Genomic DNA, 24,530 nt, shown 5'->3' with positions numbered 1-24,530 from the left:
TAACTGATAAAATATTATATGATTAATATGCTGTATTAATAAGCTATTTACAAAACGCTGACTTCTGTATTTCTTATTTATTCTATATTTTTACTTTTGGAAATACCTTTGGAACAGTTAAATGACATAGATGACTGTTGTTGTCAGATATATATATATACAGGCAGTCCTCGGGTTACAGACATCCGACTTAAGTACAACTCGTACTTACATACAGAGAAAATAGAGCTTTATCGACAATCCTTCTTTCCAGGATAATCCAAAATACTGAAAATCCAATTGTCACAAGGACAGAAAGTGATGTGAAATTTTCTGAACAGGGGCACAGATAGCAAAACAAACTTTATCCTATGCTATCCAAAACAAAAAAAAATTGTTTGGCTAGAGTTTCACCTAAAAAAGTGCCTGTTCCAACTTACATACGAATTCAACTTAAGAACAAACCTATCTTGTACGTAACCCGGGGACTGCCTGTATATATAATCAATGTAAATATTTGCATAGGAAATTAGTACATCTAGGCAAGTATCCTCTTGTGCATTGGAAACATTGTATATTAAGAATTTTTGGGGAAAAGCAAGCGGGGATACTTGCCTAGATGTACTAATTTCCTATGCAAATATTTACATTGATTTAATTTTGAGACATGGAGGATTTTAATTTCAGTTTTTTATCTCCCCCCATAATTTTAATGAATTTTGGTTTAACCATGAAAATAGCTTTTCCAATGCAGCAACCAGAAATCTATCTCCTACTGATGAGTTCCAAAAAGAACGAAACAGGCTTGTCTAGTGAGTGATTTCTGGTTTGCTGTCATAATCCTGTTTAAAAGGATCGCGGTGTCAAAACAGTATTTTTGAAGCAAAAAAACTGAGAATTTGCATATCTAATTTGCATATCTTACCCACAATTCTCTTGTGCATTGGAAACATTGTATATTAAGAATTTCTGGGGAAAAGCAAGCGGGGATACTTGCCTAGATGTACTAATTTCCTATGCAAATATTTACATTGATTTAATTTTGAGACATGGAGGATTTTAATTTCAGTTTTTTATCTCCCCCCATAATTTTAATGTATTTGTCATGAGCGCTTCCGTTCATCGCCGTGTCGCCGCGGCTCCTCTGTGTCTCTGACGTCATGTTGCTTAGCAACATGACGCTTTCTCTCACACCCCTCTGATGACGGTTACGCTCCTGCCCTTTAAATCTCGGCGGGAGATCTGAATCTGGGCCCGTTTGTTTGTTTCCCTGGATTGTGAGTACCATATCAGTTTTGTTCTTCTGTGTACCGACTTCTGCCTGCCTGACCAAGCCTCTTGCCTAATCCCTACTTGCTGATATTTGGACATTGTCTTCTGCCTGCCTGACCTTGCCTGTAGCTATTACCCTTTTGCTGATACTTGGATGCCGACTTCTGCTTGCCTGACCCTGTCTTTTGCCTATACCTTTTGCTGATATTTGGATGCCGACTTCTGCCTGCCTGACCTTGCTTTGGCCTTTACCTTTAAACCTATTCTTTGTTAAACAAGACCTGCTTAAAGGGACATTTTACTTTTACAAGCTGCAAAAGAGAACTTTGCCTTTCTGTTTGTTATACACCTGCTTAAAAGGGACATTTACTTTTACAAGCTGCAAAAGAGAACTTTGCCTTTCTGTTTGTTATACACCTGCTTAAAAGGGACATTTACTTTTACAAGCTGCAAAAGAGAATCTTGCCTTTCTGTTTGTTATACACCTGCTTAAAAGGGACATTTACTTTTACAAGCTGCAAAAGAGAACTTTGCCTTTCTGTTTGTTATAAACCTGCTTAAAGGGACATTATACTTTTACAAGCTGCAAAAGAGAACTTTTCCTTTGTTTTACAAGCCTGCTAAAGAGGACCTTTTTCAGAAGCTTCAAGTAAGAGCATTTCCTTTTTGTTCTTTGTACTACTTAAAGGGACGTTTTATCCTTTGTGGCTTTCCTGCATTCTGGAACAATATTCATTTTTGTTATCTTCTAATCTGCTTCCTGAGTGGGTCACGTCCTGGATATTTTCTCAGTGTGCTAGCGTGTGCTTTCAATTCACGCTAGCAGTTGGGTTACATCCCGGATTGATTCCAGAGCGGCTGACATTACAAACGGGCCATAAAAATGGACCCCACTGAATTATCTATGGCCGTGGCTCACCAGGGACAGCTCTTGGGTTCTCATGCCACTCACTTGCAGTCTCTGGACACTAAACTTGATCAAATTACTGCTCTATTACAAAATTTGGTTGCTACCGCACCTCCCAATCCTAATCCCAATCCAAATCCGATTGAGGCATTACCTCCTCCGATTCCTAACAATCAGTCTCAGGTACAACTAAGTCCCAGGATTCCTCTTCCGGATAAATATGATGGGAATCCTGAAGAATGTAGAGGCTTTTTGAATCAATGCCGTCTTCATTTCCGAAATAGCCCTACTCTCTTTGCTACTGCCTCTTCTAGAATCACGTTTCTTATTTCCTTAATGAAAGGAAAAGCCTTGGCTTGGGTGTCACCTTTGCTAGAAAGAATGATCCTATACTGTTGGATGTTGATACATTTCTATCTACATTCTCAAACGTATTCGATAAACCTGGAAGGTCATCCGCTGCTGAAGCAACTCTCCTGGATTTACGTCAAGGAAATCAACCAGTCTCTCAATATGCAATTGAGTTCCGCACCCTTGCCTCTGAAACCACTTGGAATCAGGGAGCACTCAGAGCCGCTTTCCGTAAAGGACTTTCTGAGCGTCTCAAGGATGAATTGGTGTATCGTGAACTTCCAGAGTCCTTAGAAGCCTTAATAAATCTCTGTATCAGTCTCGACGCCAGGTTTCGTGAACGCCAACAAGAAAAGGATAGAACACAGAGGACTTCCACTCGAACTCCTTTTCGTTTAGCTCCTCGTTTTTCTAATCCAGTCACTCCAGCCTCTCCTACTACTGATCAGGCTGAACCCATGGAAGTAGGAAGTATAAAATTAACTGAGACTGAACGCTTAAGAAGACGGACTCTTGGCTTATGTCTGTACTGTGGCCTTAAAGGACATTTATTAAGGGATTGTCCTACTAGGCCAGTAAAAGCCAGGGCTTAACTCTAGTCCAGGGAACTGAGTTAAGCCAAAATAGTGGTCATTCCCTATACAAGAAACTCTTTGTTCCAGTAACTCTTCTAATTGGACATAAGAAGATCTATACCCAAGCTCTAATTGATTCTGGTGCTGGAGGTGTGTTCATTGACTCTACATTTGTTTCTACTCATTCTATACCCTTACTAAAGAAGGAGTATTCCATTTCAGTCTCTACGGTCAGTGGAGATCCTTTGGGTTCTGGATACATTCAGTTTTCTACTCAACCCTTAATCCTCACCGTAGGAATACTTCATTCTGAGACAATTTGTTTCGATGTCATTCACACTCCGCAATTTCCCATTATCTTGGGATTACCCTGGCTCCAGATTCACAATCCCATTTTTTCTTGGACTTTCGGTGAACTCACTTCCTGGGGATCTACATGCCAGACTAAATGTCTTCAAAAGATTACTAAGTTACCACTCACTATTGCTCTCACAGTTGAAACTCCGGAATCCTTACCTATGCATTACCATGATTTTGTGGATGTCTTCTCCAAAAAAGAAGCGGAACGTCTTCCTCCTCATCGCCCTTTTGATTGTCCCATTGACCTCCTTCCTGGGGCTGCCTATCCTCGAGGCAAGACATATCCACTTTCTAAACCAGAAAACATGGCTCTGGAAGAATATATAAAAGACAATCTGGCTAGAGGATTTATTCGACCCTCCTCTTCCCCTGTAGGGGCTGGTTTCTTTTTTGTGGGAAAAAAGGATGGCGGATTAAGACCCTGTATTGATTATCGTGGATTGAATCAGATTACCATCAAGAACAGTTATCCTCTGCCCCTTATTCCTGAACTTTTTACTTATCTTCAGGGAGCCACCATTTTCACCAAACTCGACCTACGTGGTGCATACAACTTGATCCGTATACGCAAAGGAGATGAGTGGAAGACTGCCTTTAACACTCGATTTGGGCATTATGAATATTTGGTCATGCCCTTCGGGCTATGCAATGCTCCGGCGGTTTTCCAGCATTTTGTAAATGAGATCTTTCGTGATTTTTTGAATATTTTTGTTATCATATACCTGGACGACATCTTAATTTTTTCTCAGAACCACCAAGATCATGTGCACCACGTCAAGAAAGTACTTCAACATCTAAGAGAATTCCATCTGTTTGCTAAACTGGAGAAATGTTCTTTCCATCAAAAATCCATACCCTTTCTGGGTTATGTAATATCGGCATCTGGATTCGAAATGGACCCTACTAAACTTTCTGCCATTTTGGATTGGCCTAGACCTGATTCTTTGAAGGCTTTACAACGTTTCCTAGGCTTCGCCAATTATTACAGAAAGTTCATCAAGAATTTTGCTACTATTACTTCTCCTCTTACTTCTCTCACAAGAAAAGGACAAAACTGTAAAGTATGGCCGTCTGAGGCTATAGAAGCTTTTGAATCTCTCAAAGAAGCTTTTTCCTCAGCTCCTATCCTTCGTCATCCAAATCCTGAGTTTCAATTTATTCTGGAGGTGGATGCTTCCTCTGTTGCTGCTGGAGCGGTTCTGTCTCAACGAATACCAGAGACTGGAAGGATTCATCCTGTTGCTTTTTTCTCTAAAAAATTCACTCCTTCCGAATTTAACTATGACGTAGGGAATAAAGAGTTGCTTGCCATCAAGATGGCATTGGATGAATGGAGACATTGGCTGGAAGGTACTTCTTTGCCATTTACTATACTTACTGATCATAAGAACCTTCTGTATCTCCAAACAGCCAAACGACTAAATTCCAGGCAAGCACGCTGGTCCTTATTCTTCTCTCGGTTTCACTATAATTTGTCTTACATACCTGGTTCAAAAAATATTAAAGCAGACGCACTTTCCAGACAATTTCAAGATACCCCAGTTCCTGAGTCTGGTACCATTCTCCAACCTCATGAAGTCATTGCCCAGTTAACAACTTCTTGGTTACAAGAATTACAGTCCGCTCAAGAGCATCTTCCTTTGTCCTGTAAACCTCCCAATGGTTTACTCTTTGTTCCTGAACGCCTTCGTTCCAAGATTTTATTTTGGGCTCATGATAGTCCCCTTTCTGGACATCCTGGCATCAGTATTACCACTCGAAACCTCAAACAACATGTCTGGTGGCCTACACTCTCTCAAGATGTGAAGGATTACGTCTCAGTATGCACACAATGTGCCATGAACAAAACTCCACGCCAACTTCCTTCAGGATTACTCCAACCATTGCCTATACCTCACCAGCCTTGGACTCATGTATCCATGGACTTTATTACCGATCTTCCCTTGTCCACTGGGAACAATACTATCTGGGTGGTGGTCGACAGGTTCACTAAGACGGCTCATTTTGTACCCTTGCCAGGATTACCATCTGCCAAAAGACTCTCTGAACTTTTTATTCTACATATTGTAAGAATCCATGGATTTCCTCTAGATATTGTTTCAGATAGAGGGGTACAATTCGTTTCTCGATTTTGGAGGTCACTTTGTAAACATTTTGGTACTACTATATCTCTCTCTACTTCTCACCACCCACAATCGAATGGTCAGACTGAAAGAGTAAACCAGTGTCTTGAAACATATCTTAGACATTATGTGGATCATTATCATTCTAACTGGACTTCTTACCTTCCTTTGGCTGAATTGGCCCATAATGCCCGGTACAATTCCTCCCTTCAGACTTCTCCTTTTCATGCAGCTTACGGATATCAGCCTAGGACATTCCCTTTGCATACTTCCTCCACAGTGAATCCTGCTTCTGATCTTACAGCCCGAAGATTAACTCGACATTGGCAGAAGATACATCGTATTCTTTCTGTAACTTCTAGACGTTACAAGTTCTTTTCGGATCTTCGACGGAAAAAGGCTCCCAAATATCGCCCTGGTGATAAAGTTTGGATTTCCTCTCGATTTCTTCGCCTGAAACAACCTTCTAACAAATTGGGACCACGATATGTGGGTCCTTTCCGAATACTGGGTCAGGTATGTTCCACTGCTTATCGGGTAGCTTTACCCAAGTCTCTCAAAGTCCATCCGGTATTCCATGTTTCTCTTTTAAAACCTGTGATGATTAACAGGTATTCTAAGCCTTTTTCTAAACCTCCACCGTTATTGGTGCATGGACATCCTGAGTTTGAGATCAGCCATATTCTAGATTCCAAATTGCGGGGCAAGAAATTGTATTATCTCATTCATTGGAAGGGTTATCCAGTCACGGAACGTTCTTGGGAACCTGCTCATCAAGTAAATGCTCCTATATTGGTCAAGACCTTCCACAAGACTCATCTTGTTTAATCCCCTTTTGGGTGTCCACTTACTTTATATTACCTCAATCACTATGAGGTAAGTATTAGACGTATCCAGTGTATCTGCCCTCAGATGGATCTTTTCACAGGGGCTTTTCTTGGGAAGGTGATGCCTTTTGTCAGTGGTAGAAACCTTGAGGTTAAAAACTTTTCCCAGGTTGGTCACTGTATATTCTTGTGGTTCTTTTCTGCAATGTGCTGTTACCCTGTACCGCACTGGAGTTAAGGGTAACAGCACATTGCAGAAAATAACCACAAGAATATACAGTGACCAACCTGGGAAAAGTTTTTAACCTCAAGGTTTCTACCACTGACAAAAGGCATCACCTTCCCAAGAAAAGCCCCTGTGAAAAGATCCATCAGGGGGCAGATACACTGGATACGTCTAATACTTACCTCATAGTGATTGAGGTAATATAAAGTAAGTGGACACTCAAAAGGGGATTAAACAAGAGGTCTTATACTATCTGACCTGAAGGAGAACTGTTGAAATCCATCTGTGTTTTCTTTTTATCTATATATCTACATCATAATGAGAATCTTGTGAATCTCCCCATATACTGTATATATGTATATGCTTTGTGTATAGCAGAATGTTCTAAACGTATTATAACGACCAGCGCTTTCTATATTCTTGTATGTGATATCAGTGTTACAGGGCCACTAAACCCAAAATCTTTCTTTCATGATTCAGATAGAACATACAAATTTAAACAACATTACAATTTACTTCTATTATTAATTTTGCTTCATTTTTTAGATATCCTTATTTGAAGAAAAAGCAATGCACATGGGTGTGCCAATCACATGAGGCTTCTATGTGCAGCAACCAATCAGCAGCTACTGAGCATATCTAGATATGCTTTTCAGCAAAGAATATCAAGAGAATAAAACAAATTAGATAATAGAAGTAAATTAGAAAGATGTTTAAAAATGCATTCTCTTTCTAAATCATGAAAGAAAAAATGTGGGTATCATGGCCCTTTAAGAGAGATCTTGAGGAGGCTCTCTCTGATTTTAGAAATTAGCAGCAGGTGATATAAGTGGTTTAACATCAGCTTTCATTAACAAATTAGTCACATATTGTGATTAAGTATATCATACCGATTTTGGGAACGCTCTTAAAGCTTAGGGTTTTCTTTTGGTGTACACCAAGAATATATATATATATATATTGTAAGAGGTTCTTATCTACATATCTATGCATGTGAAATAACCTTCATAACAAACGTGATAAAGTAGAAGCATAGAAATAAATGTAGATATTTTTCTAGTATACATTTCCATGTTAATAAAACAAAAGGAAGACAACACGCCTTCAAGGGACTTGAAAGTTAGAATTTAAATTTCATGATTCAGACAGAGCATACAGTGCTGAGAGACTTTTACTTTATTTCTAATATTACATTTACTTTGTTCTGTTGGCATCCTTTGTTGAAAAAACATACCTATGTAGACTCAGGATCAGCAATGCCTTGCTTGTAGCTTGCTGGAGACTGGTGGCAGTGGCTACACACATATGCCTCTTGTCATTGGCTCACTGGATGTGTACAGCTAGCTTCCAGTAATGCATTGCTGCTCTGGAGCTGACTTGTTTTTTTGCAGGGTTTCATGCAAGTAACAGTACAATAATACAATCCTCTAACACAGGAGAGCATTTTGTTGGCACTTTTATGTCCTTTTAAGGAACCATGTGATACATTTTAGTATTAAAAAAAAAATACTTTGGTATTAATTAATATAAACTCCAGAGCAGGTCATAGTTTCTATCATTAGACTATCTGCAGACTGCTAAATACATTAAGGAAGTGGAATTAAAAAGGGTCTGCATTACAGATTTTAAACAACTATCCAAGTTACGTCTATTATCTAATTTACTTTGTTCTCTTGGTATTCTTTGTTGAAAAGCATACCTAGGTAGATTTAGGAGCAGCAATGCACTACTGGGAGGTAGCTGCTGATTGGTGGCTGCACATATGCCTCTTGTTATTGGTTTACTTGATGTGTTCAGCTAGCTCACAGTAGTGCATTTCTGCTCCTTCAACAAAGGATTCCAAGAGAATAAAGCAAATTTGACAATAGAAGTAAATTGGAAAGTTGTTTAACCCTTTAAGAACACAGCTTTCAGTTTGCTCAATTGTTTAATGACGGAAAAATTCCGTCATATGTCCTTAAGAGGTTAAAGCTGTACACTCTGTCTGAATCATAAAAGAAACAAAATCAATATTATGAGACACATTGAGTGAAGTTCTAAAGTCATGGAATTTACTGTATTACTGATAAAGGATGGGAATATTATGTCTTTCAGTGTAAATGGCACTTTGTCCCGAGGAAGATCAATAAAGGAAGGAGCAAAAGATAAAACGGAGAACACACAGAAAGTAGCAAAAGGACAACAACTGATTGAAAAGGAGACAGTGGAAATAGGAAAGGTAAATGATACAAATATTTATCTCATTACTCTACTGAAAAATGTACAACTTTTTCTACTGATCAGTAGTTTCAGAAGACACCAGAGATATCACTAAATTTATGTTTCCTTCCAGTGGCCATAGAAAGTCATCTCAGCAAACTGGCATTTCAGTCCATGATATAAAATAGTGTAAGGTATAGCTTGAAAGGAACTATATTGGTGCTATATATTCTAAATAGTCTTTATACCTGTTCATCATCTGGGAACCTGTAATACATTTATTTTGTCAGCTAAATATATCTACAGCCTGATGCAATATTGGTTATTGTGCTTGAACTGCAACATACTAGATTTACATTTTCTTCCAATCAGCTACAGCCAACAATTATATAAATATAGGCTAATTATAGTCTCAATTAATCTCAGTATGGAAGTAAAGGGTCATTAGAGTCAAAACATTACATGCTCTAATCAATTACACCACAAAAGGGGTTAAACACACATTAAATGTATCGCTGTTTAATTTTCCGAGCACACATTGCTACCCTGAGCTTGCGTTAGCATTAACCAGCCACTTGTAATGACTTGTTATTTAGCGTGCGCCCGTAAAGGGGCACATTTGCACGTTAAATTAGCTCTCTGCTTGTATTCTAGCCCTTAAAGGGCCATTATAGCTGAAAAATGCCATGCTCTAAATTGTTAGTGCAAGTAATTTGAAGACTAGCAACCCCATACCTCTATGTGTTTAACTCCAGCAAAGGGGTTAAACGCACAGAAGAAGTACTGCTCGAGACCTGCAGAGCACTGCTTGCCCCGAACGGAAACTGAAGCTGACCCAATTAACAGGGCTAGTCGCACAACAGGGGTTGAACACATAGAGTTGCTAGTGTTAAAATTGCAGGCTCTTACAAATTACTGCATGCAATGTTTCAATTATAATGGCCTTTCAAAACAATGAAGTTCTATACCTCTCTATCACCTAGATTACGAGTGGTGCTCTAACTGTAGCGCAAGTGCGATATCGTTTTTTTAGGCTCCCTAGAGCATCTTCAGGCTCTCTAACCTCACCAGTCCTTTTGTTATTAAATAGTAAAGGTACAACCTACAACAGCAAATGGAATCAATTTATCTCTCCAGGATTTACTGTATATATTAATCCTGTGAATAAATACAATATTACAACTGTTATAGCCAGGGCCGGCTCAAGACATTGTGCTGCCTGGGTCCGAGATTACAATGACGCCCCCCCAATAATATTATTGATTGACATATCAACCTACTAGCCTGGCCACTGATATTACTAAGCTTGCCTACCTGCATGTAACCAATGCTTATTCACAATTTCAGCATAAGTGGGAAAGAATTTAGGGGGTTGATTATGTGTCTTTGTGCATTCCCGCACAGAGACAGAAGACAGGGGTCTGACAGTGACTGACTCAGTCAATAAAGTGCTGCCCCTTGCCAAGTGCTTGGTCCCATGGTTGAGCCGGCCCTGGTTATAGCATAACACATATGACAAGGTAAGAGAGAACCAAAATCGGTAAAATTAGTGCAGCGCCACACTTTTGCTGCTGCAGTCCTGTTTTTTCTTTGTAGTAACAATAATATCACAGTTGTATTCACTATGGATACCAGAGAAGGCTCTAAAGCAAAGCAATCTCTAACCCTAAAATCTTATCCTTGATCTGGTGACCCAGAGGCATATTTGTGAGGCAGTGCTCCCTGAAAGCTTGTATTTCAGAGGTAATACAGCTGCTGACCTAATGGTGGCGATATTGTACTGAATAATCTCATCCTTCAAGTGTACTAGGCGTGTGCATTCAGAACATTTGTAAAGATCCAAATGCGGAACAAGGTGGCCCCTCACGGTATTGAGATCTTTTTGGAGCCAGATTTATTCTTGTGAAAGTTCAACATATTAAGATTTGTGCAGATCCAGATTGTAATGCATAAGAACCGAATGCTGCCTTCTTCCGCGTTCGGATAATCACAAATCACTCAAATACACATGCCTAGTAATCACCTTGAGATCTTTATATAAAATGCTTACTTGTGCAAATGAAACAACTTTGCAATATATTTTCATTATTTATTTTGCCTTATTTTCATGTAATTTAGCTCTGAAAATAGGGAATTTTTAAATTCTCAGGACTTGAAATGCACCAAGGCTAACTCTGCTACACATCTTTCGCTCACTGGCTTGAGCTGATAACAACTGCAACACAATTTAATTTATTCTATCTTTATGACTGTGACTAGCCTTGGCTCCTCCAAATAAGGCAAATAGTGGTTGGAGTTTGGCTATTGAAAAACAGTTGCAGTAAAGAAGGATGTTTGTTTTAAAAACATGTAGGCCTGTCTGATATGTTATTTTATATAGCAACACCACAGAAATGTCTTGTAATTACACAATGTTTATTGTCCCTTTAATGTAGGATTTATTCAGTCACACAACAATATAATCACTTATTGTTATTAAAAAGACAGCACACTCTACAAATTATATTGTCTATAGCAAAGAACCATACACATTTTTTTCTTGAATAGAGTTTATGTTTAAGATATTTATTTTGATTTTGAAGTTAATGGGGAGTGCTTGTCTGTGTACAGCTGGATCTTAAAGGGGCGTCACATGATCATTAGGAAGGGAAATGTAACTTCCATTTTTTAGATAAAAATGTACTACTCATTTGAAATTCAAACTAAGTGCTTTTGCATTGTCTTTTTATTATGCATTTACTGATTATGCTATTCGACTGTGTTAAGTGGTCCTTCAAATATGTTAAAAATATTTGTTTTGCATTAAAAAGGGTTAATTAAAATGTTTGAATTTAAAGTGAAACTAAAAGGAAGTCCACGATACAGTACAACCCCAATACTCTGCTGCCATTGGCTGAGAGGGACAACTCTCACAGTTTATTCAGTACTGCAACATCCATTTAAAAAAAGACAAAAAATAAAATTGAAATGTTTTCTTTTAAATAGAACAGAAAATGTTTGAGTATAATGTTAAGATTGTTGTTGTTTTTTTTTTTTTTTTTACTAAAACATGTTTTCCTTTCTTTTTTAATATATGCTATTCAAATATGCTGTCTTAAGGGTTGTTTTATTAAATCTCACCAGGTGAAATTCTCTCTGTACATGAAATATCTTCGTGCTATGGGATGGGGGTTTAGTTTCTGGATATTCGTGAGCTATGTTCTGCAGAATGCAGCTTTCGTAGGACAGAATATTTGGTTGAGTGACTGGACCAAGGATGCAGAAACCTATTTCAATATGACCTATCCGGTATCCCAGAGGGACTCGAGAGTTGGAATATTTGGAGTGTTGGGAGTAGCACAAGGCAAGATCTTTTAATTAAAAACACTAAACAAACACTGGGTCATATTGTTTGTTTATTAAACCTACTAACACGTGTGCAGAAGGTAAAACAAACACACAACTAAATTGTAATGTGAGATGTTTGCATTTCCAGGAATATTTGTGTTCCTTGGCGCGTTTCTTGTTGCTGGAGGTGCAATCCGAGCATCACGACTGCTACATAAACAGCTTCTGCGCAATATCTTACATGTCCCTATGCATTTCTTTGATACTACGCCAACAGGAAGAATTGTTAACAGGTTTGCAAAGGTTAGTGCCTAAATATAATCTTTGTATGGAATTTCTAAAAGGGTGAGATTTAAAGGCTGAATGGTATTTAATTATTTTAAGGTGCAGAATACTGTAAAATGCTTTCTCCTTAATGTGTACGCAATAACTTGTATATTGCAACTGCAGGGATGGGAAATTTCTGCTTTAGGTTTACTTTTGTTTTTGAAACGGCTGTATTACTCATTGAAACCACTGCACATTCTTGTCAAGAACATTTAAATAGGCTGAGCCTGAAGGAAGAGCAGACCCTCTTATCTAATTATAAATACAAAAAAATTACATTTTCATTGTGGTTGCTACTTTCCTTAGGCAAAACCAGCTATTTCAATTACAAGAATAAATCTACTGTTTACAATGTGTTTAATATTATGCAGCTGGTGCAACAAATCATTGGGAGTGCATTATGGGAACAAATTACAGAAGAGTGTCCTTATAATTGTAGAAGTCATTATATATAAATATGTATTATTATATATGTATAGTGTGGGACCCAACAATGGGCTCCTCTATTCATAGGAGTAATTACAGGAGGGGTCCCAGGGATCTCAGTTGAGAAAAGGAAGATATAGCTAAGTGGCCCATCTGGCTCTACCAGTAATGGCATTAGTACAGGGGTCTGGTGGGAAATCATGCCTAGCCCCTCTGTGTACCGGGATAAACATCCACAATTGTACTGACTTACAGCAACAAACATCCACAAGTATAGCAAAAAATTAGGTTTATTCAGCACAGAAATATAAAAAACTTTTAATACATTTTAAAATGCACTTTTTTATGAATTAAAGAAAATAAATCACTATAATGTCACTTTAGAGACTATTTTTTAAGGCACAGAGGTAAATAAGTTACTTGATGCATTAGAGAGGACATGACATTAACATTATTCTGTATTATTGTGTGGTGTATTTACAGGACATCTTTACGGTGGATGAGACCATCCCCATGTCCTTCCGCAGCTGGATCGCCTGCATACTGGGAGTTATCGGTACACTGTTAGTGATTTGTCTGGCTACTCCTATCTTTGCTGCTGTCATCGTACCACTGGCAATTTTCTACTACTTCATCCAGGTAACATATGTTCCACCTATAGAGGCAATGCTGGTCAGCACCAGCACTACACAAAAATCTGACAGCTGGATGGTGTTATTTAATGGCTAACTTCCTTCTGAAATGATTGACACCACCAGGTGAAACTCAGTCTATCGGCCCCATTTATTAAAGATTGGACAAAAAAGGTTCATCTGCTGCCAGCAGTTAACATAGCACAAGCAATTGCTTTTGAAGCCACACCCCCTGCTCTCATGCAACCAATTGCGTGAGAGCAGGTTTTGTCAGTCATCTTATTGGATCTGATTGGGATGATTTCCCTTAGAGCCTGTAACGCTCAGGTTATGACCACAGCTTCATAAGTGGGTCCTTATGACTCTGCTTATGCTAATAAATACGCTACCAACAAAATTATTATATATATATAATTGCAATACATTAGTGGATGCTAATAGTTGTATAGAAACAAAATAAGAGTGTCAACATGAATTTTAAATGTATACCAGGTGTGCAGCTTCTAAATACACAAGTAAGTGACACATATTAATTATATTTTTAGAGATTTTATGTCACCACATCTCGCCAGCTGAGACGCCTGGATTCTGTTTCAAGATCTCCAATTTACTCCCATTTTGGAGAGACCGTGTCTGGCCTGTCTGTAATTCGCGCATATGGGCACCAAGATAGATTTCTTCAGTATAACGAAGAAACCATTGATAGCAATCAGAAAAGTGTCTATTCCTGGATTGTCTCTAACAGGTAAGGAACCGGTTAAGAGGTCCGAATTGTAACTGATCAGAGATCCTTTCTAAGATCCTTTCTTTTTCCATGAACAAAGCACCATTACGTCATTGACAGCAGAGAATAACAATTGGGAATATATAAAAAAAATGTCTCATGTATCATTGAATTAAAAAAGTAGAAATTTATTGTGTTACTTTGTGATTAGGTGGCTGGCTATTCGCCTGGAATTCGTAGGAAACCTGACAGTGTTCTTTGCTGCTCTATTTGCTGTGTTGGCACGACGATCTCTGGATAGCGGAACTGTAGGACTGTCCATTTCCTCAGCGTTAAATGTAAGACATGTTTACATAGGGATCGTATATCACAACCGACCTCAAAGAGACATGAAACCCAATTTTTTTATTATTATTAAGATAGAACATACAATTTTAAACAATTTTCCAACTGACTTCTATTATCTATTTTGTTTCCTTCTCTTGGTATATTTTATTGAAGAAGCAGCAGTGCACTACTGGGAGGTAGCTGAACACACTGGGTGAGCCAGCAACATGTGGTATATATGTGCAGCCACCAATCAGCAGCTCCTTAGCCTATCTAGGTATCCTTTCAAACAAAGGTTACCAAGAGAACAACACAAATTAGATAATAGAAGTAAATTGAAAAGTTGTTTAAAATCACTTGTTCTATCTGAATCATGAAAGGAAAAATGCTTATACTGAGTTAATTAAATCCATAGCAACATACAGAGGGGCCAATGAGGCCTATTTATCAAGCCGTCAACCGCAAATACGCTGGAATTCCACAGCGTAATTGTGGCAAGCTTGATTCGCCTTATTTATCAAAGCCTACAGACCGGCAAAAGTTGAAATCGGTGACGTAACATACGATCCACCGGTCTCAGTCCGACACAGATCGATGCTTACGTCATTATAGATGTTCCGAATACAAATTTGACACTATCTGACTACTTTTGCAAGTTATCAAATATCTAACAGGTACGCTCGCCCCTATTCCGGCCCAGCGTACCTGGTTTTCAATCCGCCACCCTGGAGGCCGTGGATGCCTTAGAAATCAATGGGAGTCTGAAAGCAGCGAAAGCTTATGTTCGATGCTGCCAGATATCCCATTGATTTCTATGCTAGAATAAAAGTTATGTTTACACCTAACACCCTAACATAAACCCGAGTCTAAACACCCCTAATCTGCCGCCCTGACATCGCCACCACCTACATAATGTTATTAACCCCTATCCTGCCGCTCCTGGACTCCGCCGCCACCTACATAATGTTATTAACCCCTATTCCGCCGCTCCCGGACCCCGCCGCCACCTATATAATGTTATTAACCCCTATCCCGCCGCTCCCGGACCCCGCTGCCACCTATATAATGGTATTAACCCCTATCCCGCCGCTCCCGGACCCCGCTGCCACCTATATAATGTTATTAACCCCAATCCCACCGCTCCCGGAGCCCACCGCAACTAAATAAAGTTATTAACCCATAAACCCCTGGCCTCCCACATCACTACCACTTACTAAACCTATTAACCCCTAAACCGCCAGCCCCCCACATCACCATAAACTAAATTAACTTATTAACCCCTAAACCTAACAACCCGCTAACTGTACATTAAAATTACATCATCCCTATCTTATAATAAATTTAAACTTACCTTTAGATTTAAATTAAACTATATTAAACTACTAATTAACCTACCCTAACTATTATACTAAAATTACATTAAACTACAAATTAAATTAACTAAATTACATATTTAAATCCTAACCTTACTCAAATAATTTAAATCTACTTTTAAAAATTACAAAGTTACAAAAAAACTAACAACTAAGTTACACAAAATAACAAACACTAAGTTACAAAAAAAATAAACACTAAGTTACACAAAATAAAAAATAAATGATCAAATATTTTAACTAATTACACCTAATCTAATAGCCCTATGAAAATAAAATAGCCCCCCAAAATAAAAAAAAACCCTAGCCTACAATAAACTACCAATGGCCCTTAAAAGGGCCTTTTGCGGGGCATTACCCCAAAGAAATCAGCTCTTTTACCTGTAAAAAAAAATACAAACACCCCCCCAACAATAAAACCCACCACCCACACAACCAACCCCCCCCCCAAATAAAAACCTATCTAAAAAACCTAAGCTCCCCATTGCCCTGAAAAGGGCATTTGGATGGGCATTTAGCTCTTTTGCCGACTAAAACCCTAATCTAAAATTAAAACCCACCCAATAAACCCTTAAAAAACCTAACACTAACCCCCGAAGATCCACTTACAGTTTTTGAAGACCCGACATCCATCCTCAACGAAGCGGCAGAAGTCTTCATCCAAGCGGGCCGAAGTCTTCATCCAACCGGGCAGAAGTCTTCATCCAACCGGGCAGAAGTCTTCATCCAGACTGCATCTTCTATCTTCATCCATGCGGAGCGGCTCCATCTTCAAGACATCCTGCTCGGAGCATCCTCTTCTGACAACGTCTTCTGAACAATTAAGGTTCCTTTAAATGACGTCATCCAAGATGGCGTCCTTTGAATTCCGATTGGCTGATAGAATTCTATCAGCAAATAGGAATTAAGGTTGAAAAAATCCTATTGGCTGTTGCAATCAGCCAATAGGATTGAGCTTTCATCCTATTGGCTGATCCAATTAGCCAATAGGATTGAGCTTGCATTCTATTGGCTGATTGAAATAGCCAATAGAATGCGAGCTCAATCCTATTGGCTGATTGGATCAGCCAATAGGATGAAAGCTCAATCCTATTGGCTGATTGCAACAGCCAATAGGATTTTTTCAACCTTAATTCCTATTGGCTGATAGAATTCTATCAGCCAATCAGAATCTAAGGGACGCCATCTTGGATGACGTCATTTAAAGGAAACTTCATTGTTCCAGAAGACGTCGATTGAAGAGGATGCTCCGGGCCGGATGTCTTGAAGATGGAGCTGACCCGTGCCGGATGGATAAAAATAAAAGATGCCGTCTGGATGAAGACTTCTGCCGGCTTGGATGAAGACTTCGGCCAGCTTGGATGAAGACTTCTGCCGTCTTCAATGAGAACTTCTTGCCGCTTCGTTGAGGATGGATGTCGGGTCTTCAAAAACTGTAAGTGGATCTTCGGGGGTTAGTGTTAGGTTTTTTTAAGGGTTTATTGGGTGGGTTTTAATTTTAGATTAGGGACTTTGTGCGGAAAAAGAGCTAAATGCCCTTTTAAGGGCAATGCCCATCCAAATGCCCTTTTCAGGGCAATGGGGAGCTTAGGTTTTTTAGATAGAATTTTATTTTGGGGGGTTGATTGTGTGGGTGGTGGGTTTTACTGTTGGGTGGGGTTTGTATTTTTATTTACAGGTAAAAGAGCTGATTTCTTTGGGGCAATGCCCCACAAAAGGCCCTTTTAAGGGCCATTGGTAGTTTATTGTAGACTAGGGTTTTTTTTATTTTGGGGGGGGCTTTTTTATTTTCATATGGCTCTTAGATTAGGTGTAATTAGTTAAAATATTTGATAATTTATTTTTTATTTTGTGTAACTAAGAGGCCTATTTATCATAGGTCTTGCGGACCTGATCCGACAGTGCGGATCAGGTCCGCAAGACCTCGCTGAATGCGGCGAGCAATACGCTCTCCGTATTCAGCATTACACCAGCGGCTCACAAGAGCTGCTGGTGCAACGCTGCCCCCTGCAGACTTGGCCGCCAGCAGGGAGGTGTCAATCAACCCGATCGTACTCAATCGGGTTGAATTTCGGCGATTCTTGTCCGCCTCATTAGAGCAGGTTGCCAGGAACACGGCCCTTCAAGCTCCATTCTGAGCTTGATAAATGGGCCTCTAAGTGTCCAAAATTTGCTTCAGCAGAGAAGGAAACTTAGGTTACAACATGGCAGCGTACATTGCTTTATGGAGAGTAAAACTTTACATTTGTTTTTTCAGTATTTAAACAACTAGTATAATTTAAAAACATACATCTGCATATTCTTAGGCTGACCTTTGCATGAATCATTCTATCTAGCATTTATTTAGTGTTTAATATCCCATTTAATTATAGCAAGAACATTTTTTTTGACAGATAACTCAAACCCTGAACTGGTTAGTCCGGATGACCTCTGAACTGGAGACCAACATTGTTGCTGTGGAGCGTGTTGATGAATATATTAAAGTGGAGAATGAGGTAAGCAGTGAGGTTAGACATGTGACCTTTATAAAATCAATATTCTATGTAATATATTGGCAATACTTGTGTTAAAGGGGCATTGCACACAAAATTGTAATGCACATGAGTACACTTTAGTTTTGAATAGAAGCATTTTACAGTGTACATGTATTAGCAAATATGCTTCTAGTAAAAGCTATAGCTGTTTCAAGAGTATAATTAAATATGCTCCTTGCGCCAGCATTTTAAACACAGCACTTGATCAAATAGGTTTAATTAATAACAGAATTTGCAGCTGCAGTATTTAAAATACAATTTTCATGCTAGTAGTGTTTCTGCCTAAGCATGCATAGCATACAAACTTAAAGTGAAGGTCAATTTTGACAAATTAGTGCCCGGTTTTTAATAATCATATTTAAAACAAGGGCACTTTAATTCATCAAAATTGACATTTCAAGCGTTTTCTTCAAAAACTTACCTTTTAATCCTGAAAGCCGCTGCATTTTTGCCAATACATGTATATTACAAATATGTTTCTATTCATGTAATTCATCAATATGCATTTAAATTTTGACCAGATTGTCCCTTTAATGCTCTCCCTACTCAGTCTTGCCAAAAGGTCTGATTACCAAAGGGCTTATAAAGCTGCCGCTGATGGTGATAAACCCTAGGGTGTTGCCTATACGGCCTTAGGACAAATTTGACAGTGACTGCATGTCAGTAAGAATATATTCATAAAGAATATTTTTGACCTTGTTAGGTAGGGAAAGGTATACTTGCCTTTTTTATTTGGTACATAATATTGTTTAATTAATATGTTGTATTTTTCCATCTAATCACTTAATTTTTGTGACTACATTCTAGGCATTGTGGGAAACAGACCATCACCCTCCACAGAACTGGCCAGACAAAGGGGTTGTACAGTTCATTGACTACAAGGTTCGCTACCGTCCTGACCTGGATCTTGTTCTTCATGGGATATCGTGCACAGTGGAAAGTATGGAAAAGGTAAATGCACAGTTAAGTGTTGCAGCCCTTTCTGGTAGTGAATGGGTTAAGGATTAATTTATCGGTACTGTTTGGTTTCTGAGTTATCTCAGTTTAGATTATTTTCTGGCTTTATCTTTCTCCCTATATTATTCTGTTCTTTAGGTTGGAATAGTTGGCAGAACTGGTGCTGGAAAGTCCTCCCTTACCAACTGTATTTTTCGGATCATTGAGTCAGCGAGTGGCAAGATCATTATCGATGGGATAGACATATCCACTATTGGCCTTCATGACCTGCGCAAAAAATTGACCATTATTCCCCAGGTAAATTCCTAATAACAGTGTATAATAGCATCTCCCAAGCAAATATTCAACCTTTAACCTACTCAGAACTAGTGATGTCGCGAACCTAAAAATTCCGGTTCGCGAACGGCGGACTCGAACTTCCACAACTGTTCGCGAACCGGTGAACCCGGGCGAACCGCAATAGACTTCAATAGGCAGGCGAATTTTAAAACCAACAGGGACTCTTTCTGGCCACAATAGTGATGGAAAAGTTGTTTCAAGGGGACTAACACCTGGACTGTGTCATGCCGGAGGGGGATCCATGGCAAAACTCCCATGGAAAATTACATAGTTGATGCAGAGTCTGGTTTTAAGCAATAAAGGGCATAAATCACCTAACATTGCTAAATTGTTTGGAATAACGTGCTTTAAAACATCAGGTATGATGTTGTATCGATCATGTAGTGTAAGGGTTACGCCCGCTTCACAGTGACAGACCACACTCCCCGTTTAAAGGTACAGTCTACACCAGAATTTTTATTGTTTTAAAAGATAGATAATCCCTTTATTGCCCATTTCCCAGTTTTGCATAACTAACACATTTATAATAATATACTTTTAACCTCTGTGATTATGCAATTAGATTACACTAGCAGACTGATGTTTCACAGTCAAAAAAGTTTTTGTTTTAAATATTTACAATACTGTTATAACAAATATGATTGGTGGCACTCGTTGGCAAGTGGGCCTGGCACACACGCTGGCAGGCAGGAAACTGCAATTCAATTGCACTAGCAGACTGATGATTCACAGTCAAAAAAGTTTTAATTTTAAATATTAACACTACTGTAATAACAAATATTATTGGTGGCACTAGTTGGCAAGTGGGCCTGGCACACACGCTGGCAGGCAGGCAACTGCAATTCAATTGCACTAGCAGACTGATGATTTACAGTCAAAAAAGTTTTTATTGTAAATATTTACACTACTGTTATAACAAATATGATTGGTGGCAGTAGTTGGCAAGTGGACCTGGCACACACGCTGGCAGGGAGGCAACTGCAATTCAATGGCACTAGCAGACTGATGATTCACAGTCAAAAAAGTTTTTATTTAAAATATTTACAATACTGTTACATCAAATATGATTGGTGGCACTAGTTGGCTAGTGGGCCTGGCACACACGCTGGCAGGCAGGTAACTGCAATTCAATTGCACTAGCAGACTGATGATTCACAGTCTAAATTTTTTTTATTTTAAATATTTACAATACTGTTAGAACAAATATGATTGGTGGCACTAGTTGGCAAGTGGGCCTGGCACACACGCTGGCAGGCAGGCAACTGCAATTCAATTGCACTAGCAGACTGATGATTCACAGTCAAAAAATGTTTTATTTTAAATATTTACACTACTGTTATAACAAATATGATTTGTGGCACTAGTTGAAAAGTGGGCCTGGCACACACGCTGGCAGACAGGCAACTGCAATTAAATAACAATAGCAGACTGATGTAAAAGTTTTTTTTTTTTTAAGTTACAGTAATGTTACAACAGATAGGAGTGATGGCACTCAGGATAGAAGTAGGCACAGTATGTGTTGGCAGCCTGACACACAGGCTGGCACTAGTGGCAGGCTGGCCTGGCAACTAAAATTATAATAACACTAGAAGACTGATGTAAAAGTTTTTTTTTACAAAATTTAAACTAATGTTACACCAGATAGGAGTGGTGGACTGGCACTGAGGATGGAAGTAGGCACAGTATATGCTGGCAGCCTGACACACAGGCTGGCACTAATGGCAGCCAGGCTGGCCTGGCAACTAAAATTAAATAACACTAGAAGAGGACTGATGTAAAAAAATGTTTTGTTTTTTTTAAATTTACAATAATGTTAAGCAGATATGAGTGGTGGCTGCTGGCACAGCAATTAACCACAGTATATGCTGTGTAAGTCTGACACACAGGCCTGATAGAAAATGAAATTAGATTACCATAGCAAAATGATTTAAAAGTTTTGTTGTTTAAATTTACACTAATGTTAAGCAGATATCAGTGGTGGCACTAATCACAGTATATGCTGTGAGCCTCACACACAGGCTGAAAGCCAGGAGGCAAATGCAAATAAAATTACAAAAAAAAAAAAAAAAAGAGACTGAAGTTCTAGCCCTAAAAAGGGCTTTTTGGGGTGCTGTCCTTACAGCAGAGATTAGATGAGTCCTTCAGGACTGTAGTGGACACTAAGTACACTAGCCTAGCTATCTATTTCCCTATAATGTCAGCAGCAACAACACTAAACCTCCTCTCACTAAGAAAGCAAGATCGTAATGAATCTAAAATGGCTGCTGCCCAGGAGCTGGGAGGGTCTGTGAGGGAGTGTCTGCTGCTGATTGGCTCAAATGTATCTGAAGGCTGTGAGATACAGGGTCAAAGTTTCCTCAATGATGACGAATAGGGGGCGGATCGAACATCGCATATGTTCACCCGCAGCGGTGAACGCAAACAAGCTATGTTCGCCGGGAACTGTTCTCCGGCGAACTGTTCGCGACATCACTACTCACAACATAAATCTATGGTGCTAGAGAATGAGAGAACATCAGCGCACCTACATAACAGGGGGCCCTGGTGCAAAATATTATTTTGGGCGCTCAAAGGTAACTCAGTAGTAAGCAAGAGTAATAATATACATGCTGCTCTGTATAATGATTTTGAGTAGATAGATGGATCTGCAATCTGTACTAATAAAAGGCTCCCCTGCATTAGGATTGTGCACATCAGCACATACCTATGTTTAGACTGCCTGCTATGGGTCCCCCAGCCCTGGTGACATGACTGCATCTGCTGCACCAATGGTAGTTCCACCCCTGGAAAATGTATTTTGGGGGCATAAGAGATAAGTGAGTGTAGAGTGTGGTGCTTAAGGCAGATTAAAATAGTTTGTGAACTTCTGCAAAAACTACTTGGTGTTTGTCTTTATTCCCTTAATTGTGATTATTTAGGGCTAGCTGTAAATTAGTGTGTGCACTGCTCTAAACAATTGATGTCTAGTACGTAGCTGGTTTAGGCAATTTGCAGCATTATGAATAAAAACCTAGGTTATAGGACTTGCTATTTTGCATCTGTCTGGGGTGTAGGACAAGCACATTTTTCCACAAATGCAAGTGTGGCAACAGTGTTTGTAACAAGACTGTAGATACTACCAGTGGCTGTTCCAGAAACCTTTTTATGGGGAGCAATCATTCCTAGGTGGGAACAGTGTGGTTGGAGGCACAGTTACAGGTGTTCTATGAGCAGGGGGACGTCTAGTCCTATGTCTTCTGAGGGCAGAGTCAGGTGCTCTGGGGTGTGGTTAGGAAATTGTAGTGCCTGGCCTTTAAATTATGGCTGCATGGCAAAATAGGGGGCTATTTGGTGCATCCAAAACCAGGTATATTTAAACATCTTGCACAAACTAAGCATGGGTATCTTTTTATTTGCATAATGTGAAGTAAGTGATGCTTTAAAGTTAAAAGGACATTCCGATGCATATATTGCATGCCTTAGTTTATTAAAGTTTGTATGTATTTAACTCCTGTAAACATAACAGCTCCTCAGCCAGCAATTGGTGGCTACACTTCTGATTGGCTAAATAGTCAAGCACCAGTGTAATATAACATAAAGAGCACAAAGCTGCTGCACCCACCTCTAACAATGCTTACATCTGCCCAACAGAATTTTTCCTATGTGTTTAACACATTTGGATGACAGGCAATGTTGTGTACAGTATGTAATTTACAAAAATACAAAAAGTCCAGAGAAGGTAGCATAAATCAGCAGAATATTTATTCCAGAAAAAAAAGTGTCAAAAGACATAGCAACGTTCCGGTAGTTACCTTAATCATGCCATACAAACAAGTGTTACAATTCACCTTATATACACTGGTACCACTAGAGGGCGCCATTACATTAGAAAATATTAACCCTTACTAGTACATTCTATAGTTATCACATTTTGATACATAGTAATAAATACTTACATATGCTAAATTATCAGGGCAATTTGTCATAATCTAGATTTAGATCAGATACAGTTAAAATAATCATCCTCTGAGATGAAAGTGAAAAGACCAGATTATAACATTTTTACAAAAAGACTGACAAATCCGAATCTTTATTGAGACCAGTTGGTTCTAAAGTATTGAGCTCATAAATCCAAAAACATTCACGTTGCTTAAGCAATAATTCTCTATCCCCTCCTCTACGTGGTTTAATTACATGGTCTATGATCTGAAAATGTAAGTGACTGATAGTATAAGAAGCATTGCAAAAATAGTTAGCTAATGGGGCAGAGTCTTAATTTGTTCTGATGTTACTTTTATGCTCAGTTATCCTGTCACGGATACACCATGTCTTTTCTCCGATATAGGCCCGCTTGCATGGGCATTTGATCATATATATAACATAGGTGGTATGGCATGTATAGTACCCTTTAATAGAATATTTTTTTCCTGTACCTGGATGGTAAAAATGGGCTCCTTTGACCATATTACTGCAATAGGAACATCCAAAGCAAGGAAAACTACCTTTATTTCTTTCCTATGACATGGAGAGTCCACAACGTCATTCCAATTACTAGTGGGATATTCAACTCCTAGCCAGCAGGAGTAGGCAAAGAGCACACCAGCAAAGCTGTTAAGTGTAACTGCTTTACCCATAACCCCCAGTCAATATCTTTGCCTCTGTCAGTGGAGGTTGTGTGAAGTTGGTGTCTAAAGATTTTAATCCTTTTATGGGTACTTTTCCCTGCAAGCAAGGATTGGGGTCTAGCTGTGTCCATGTCAATCTCT

The 24,530-nt window shown here is 39.0% G+C and overlaps 1 protein-coding gene across 1 annotated transcript in view; it reads left to right on the top strand.

The window, feature by feature from the left end:
* Nucleotides 1-24,530, top strand: part of ABCC2 (ATP binding cassette subfamily C member 2) — a 102,123-nt gene that overhangs the window by 65,625 nt on the left and 11,968 nt on the right. The window contains exons 21-29 of the mRNA XM_053692532.1: nucleotides 8,715-8,838; nucleotides 11,943-12,162; nucleotides 12,295-12,449; nucleotides 13,383-13,538; nucleotides 14,077-14,276; nucleotides 14,467-14,593; nucleotides 18,349-18,450; nucleotides 19,297-19,440; nucleotides 19,585-19,743. Coding sequence (XP_053548507.1) covers nucleotides 8,715-8,838; nucleotides 11,943-12,162; nucleotides 12,295-12,449; nucleotides 13,383-13,538; nucleotides 14,077-14,276; nucleotides 14,467-14,593; nucleotides 18,349-18,450; nucleotides 19,297-19,440; nucleotides 19,585-19,743 — 1,387 coding nt within the window. The remainder of the gene's footprint in view (nucleotides 1-8,714; nucleotides 8,839-11,942; nucleotides 12,163-12,294; nucleotides 12,450-13,382; nucleotides 13,539-14,076; nucleotides 14,277-14,466; nucleotides 14,594-18,348; nucleotides 18,451-19,296; nucleotides 19,441-19,584; nucleotides 19,744-24,530) is intronic.

This window comes from Bombina bombina, chromosome 9 (genome assembly GCF_027579735.1).
Source record: "Bombina bombina isolate aBomBom1 chromosome 9, aBomBom1.pri, whole genome shotgun sequence".
Taxonomy (NCBI): Eukaryota; Metazoa; Chordata; class Amphibia; order Anura; family Bombinatoridae; genus Bombina; species Bombina bombina.
This window is presented reverse-complemented; position numbering and strand designations above follow the sequence as displayed.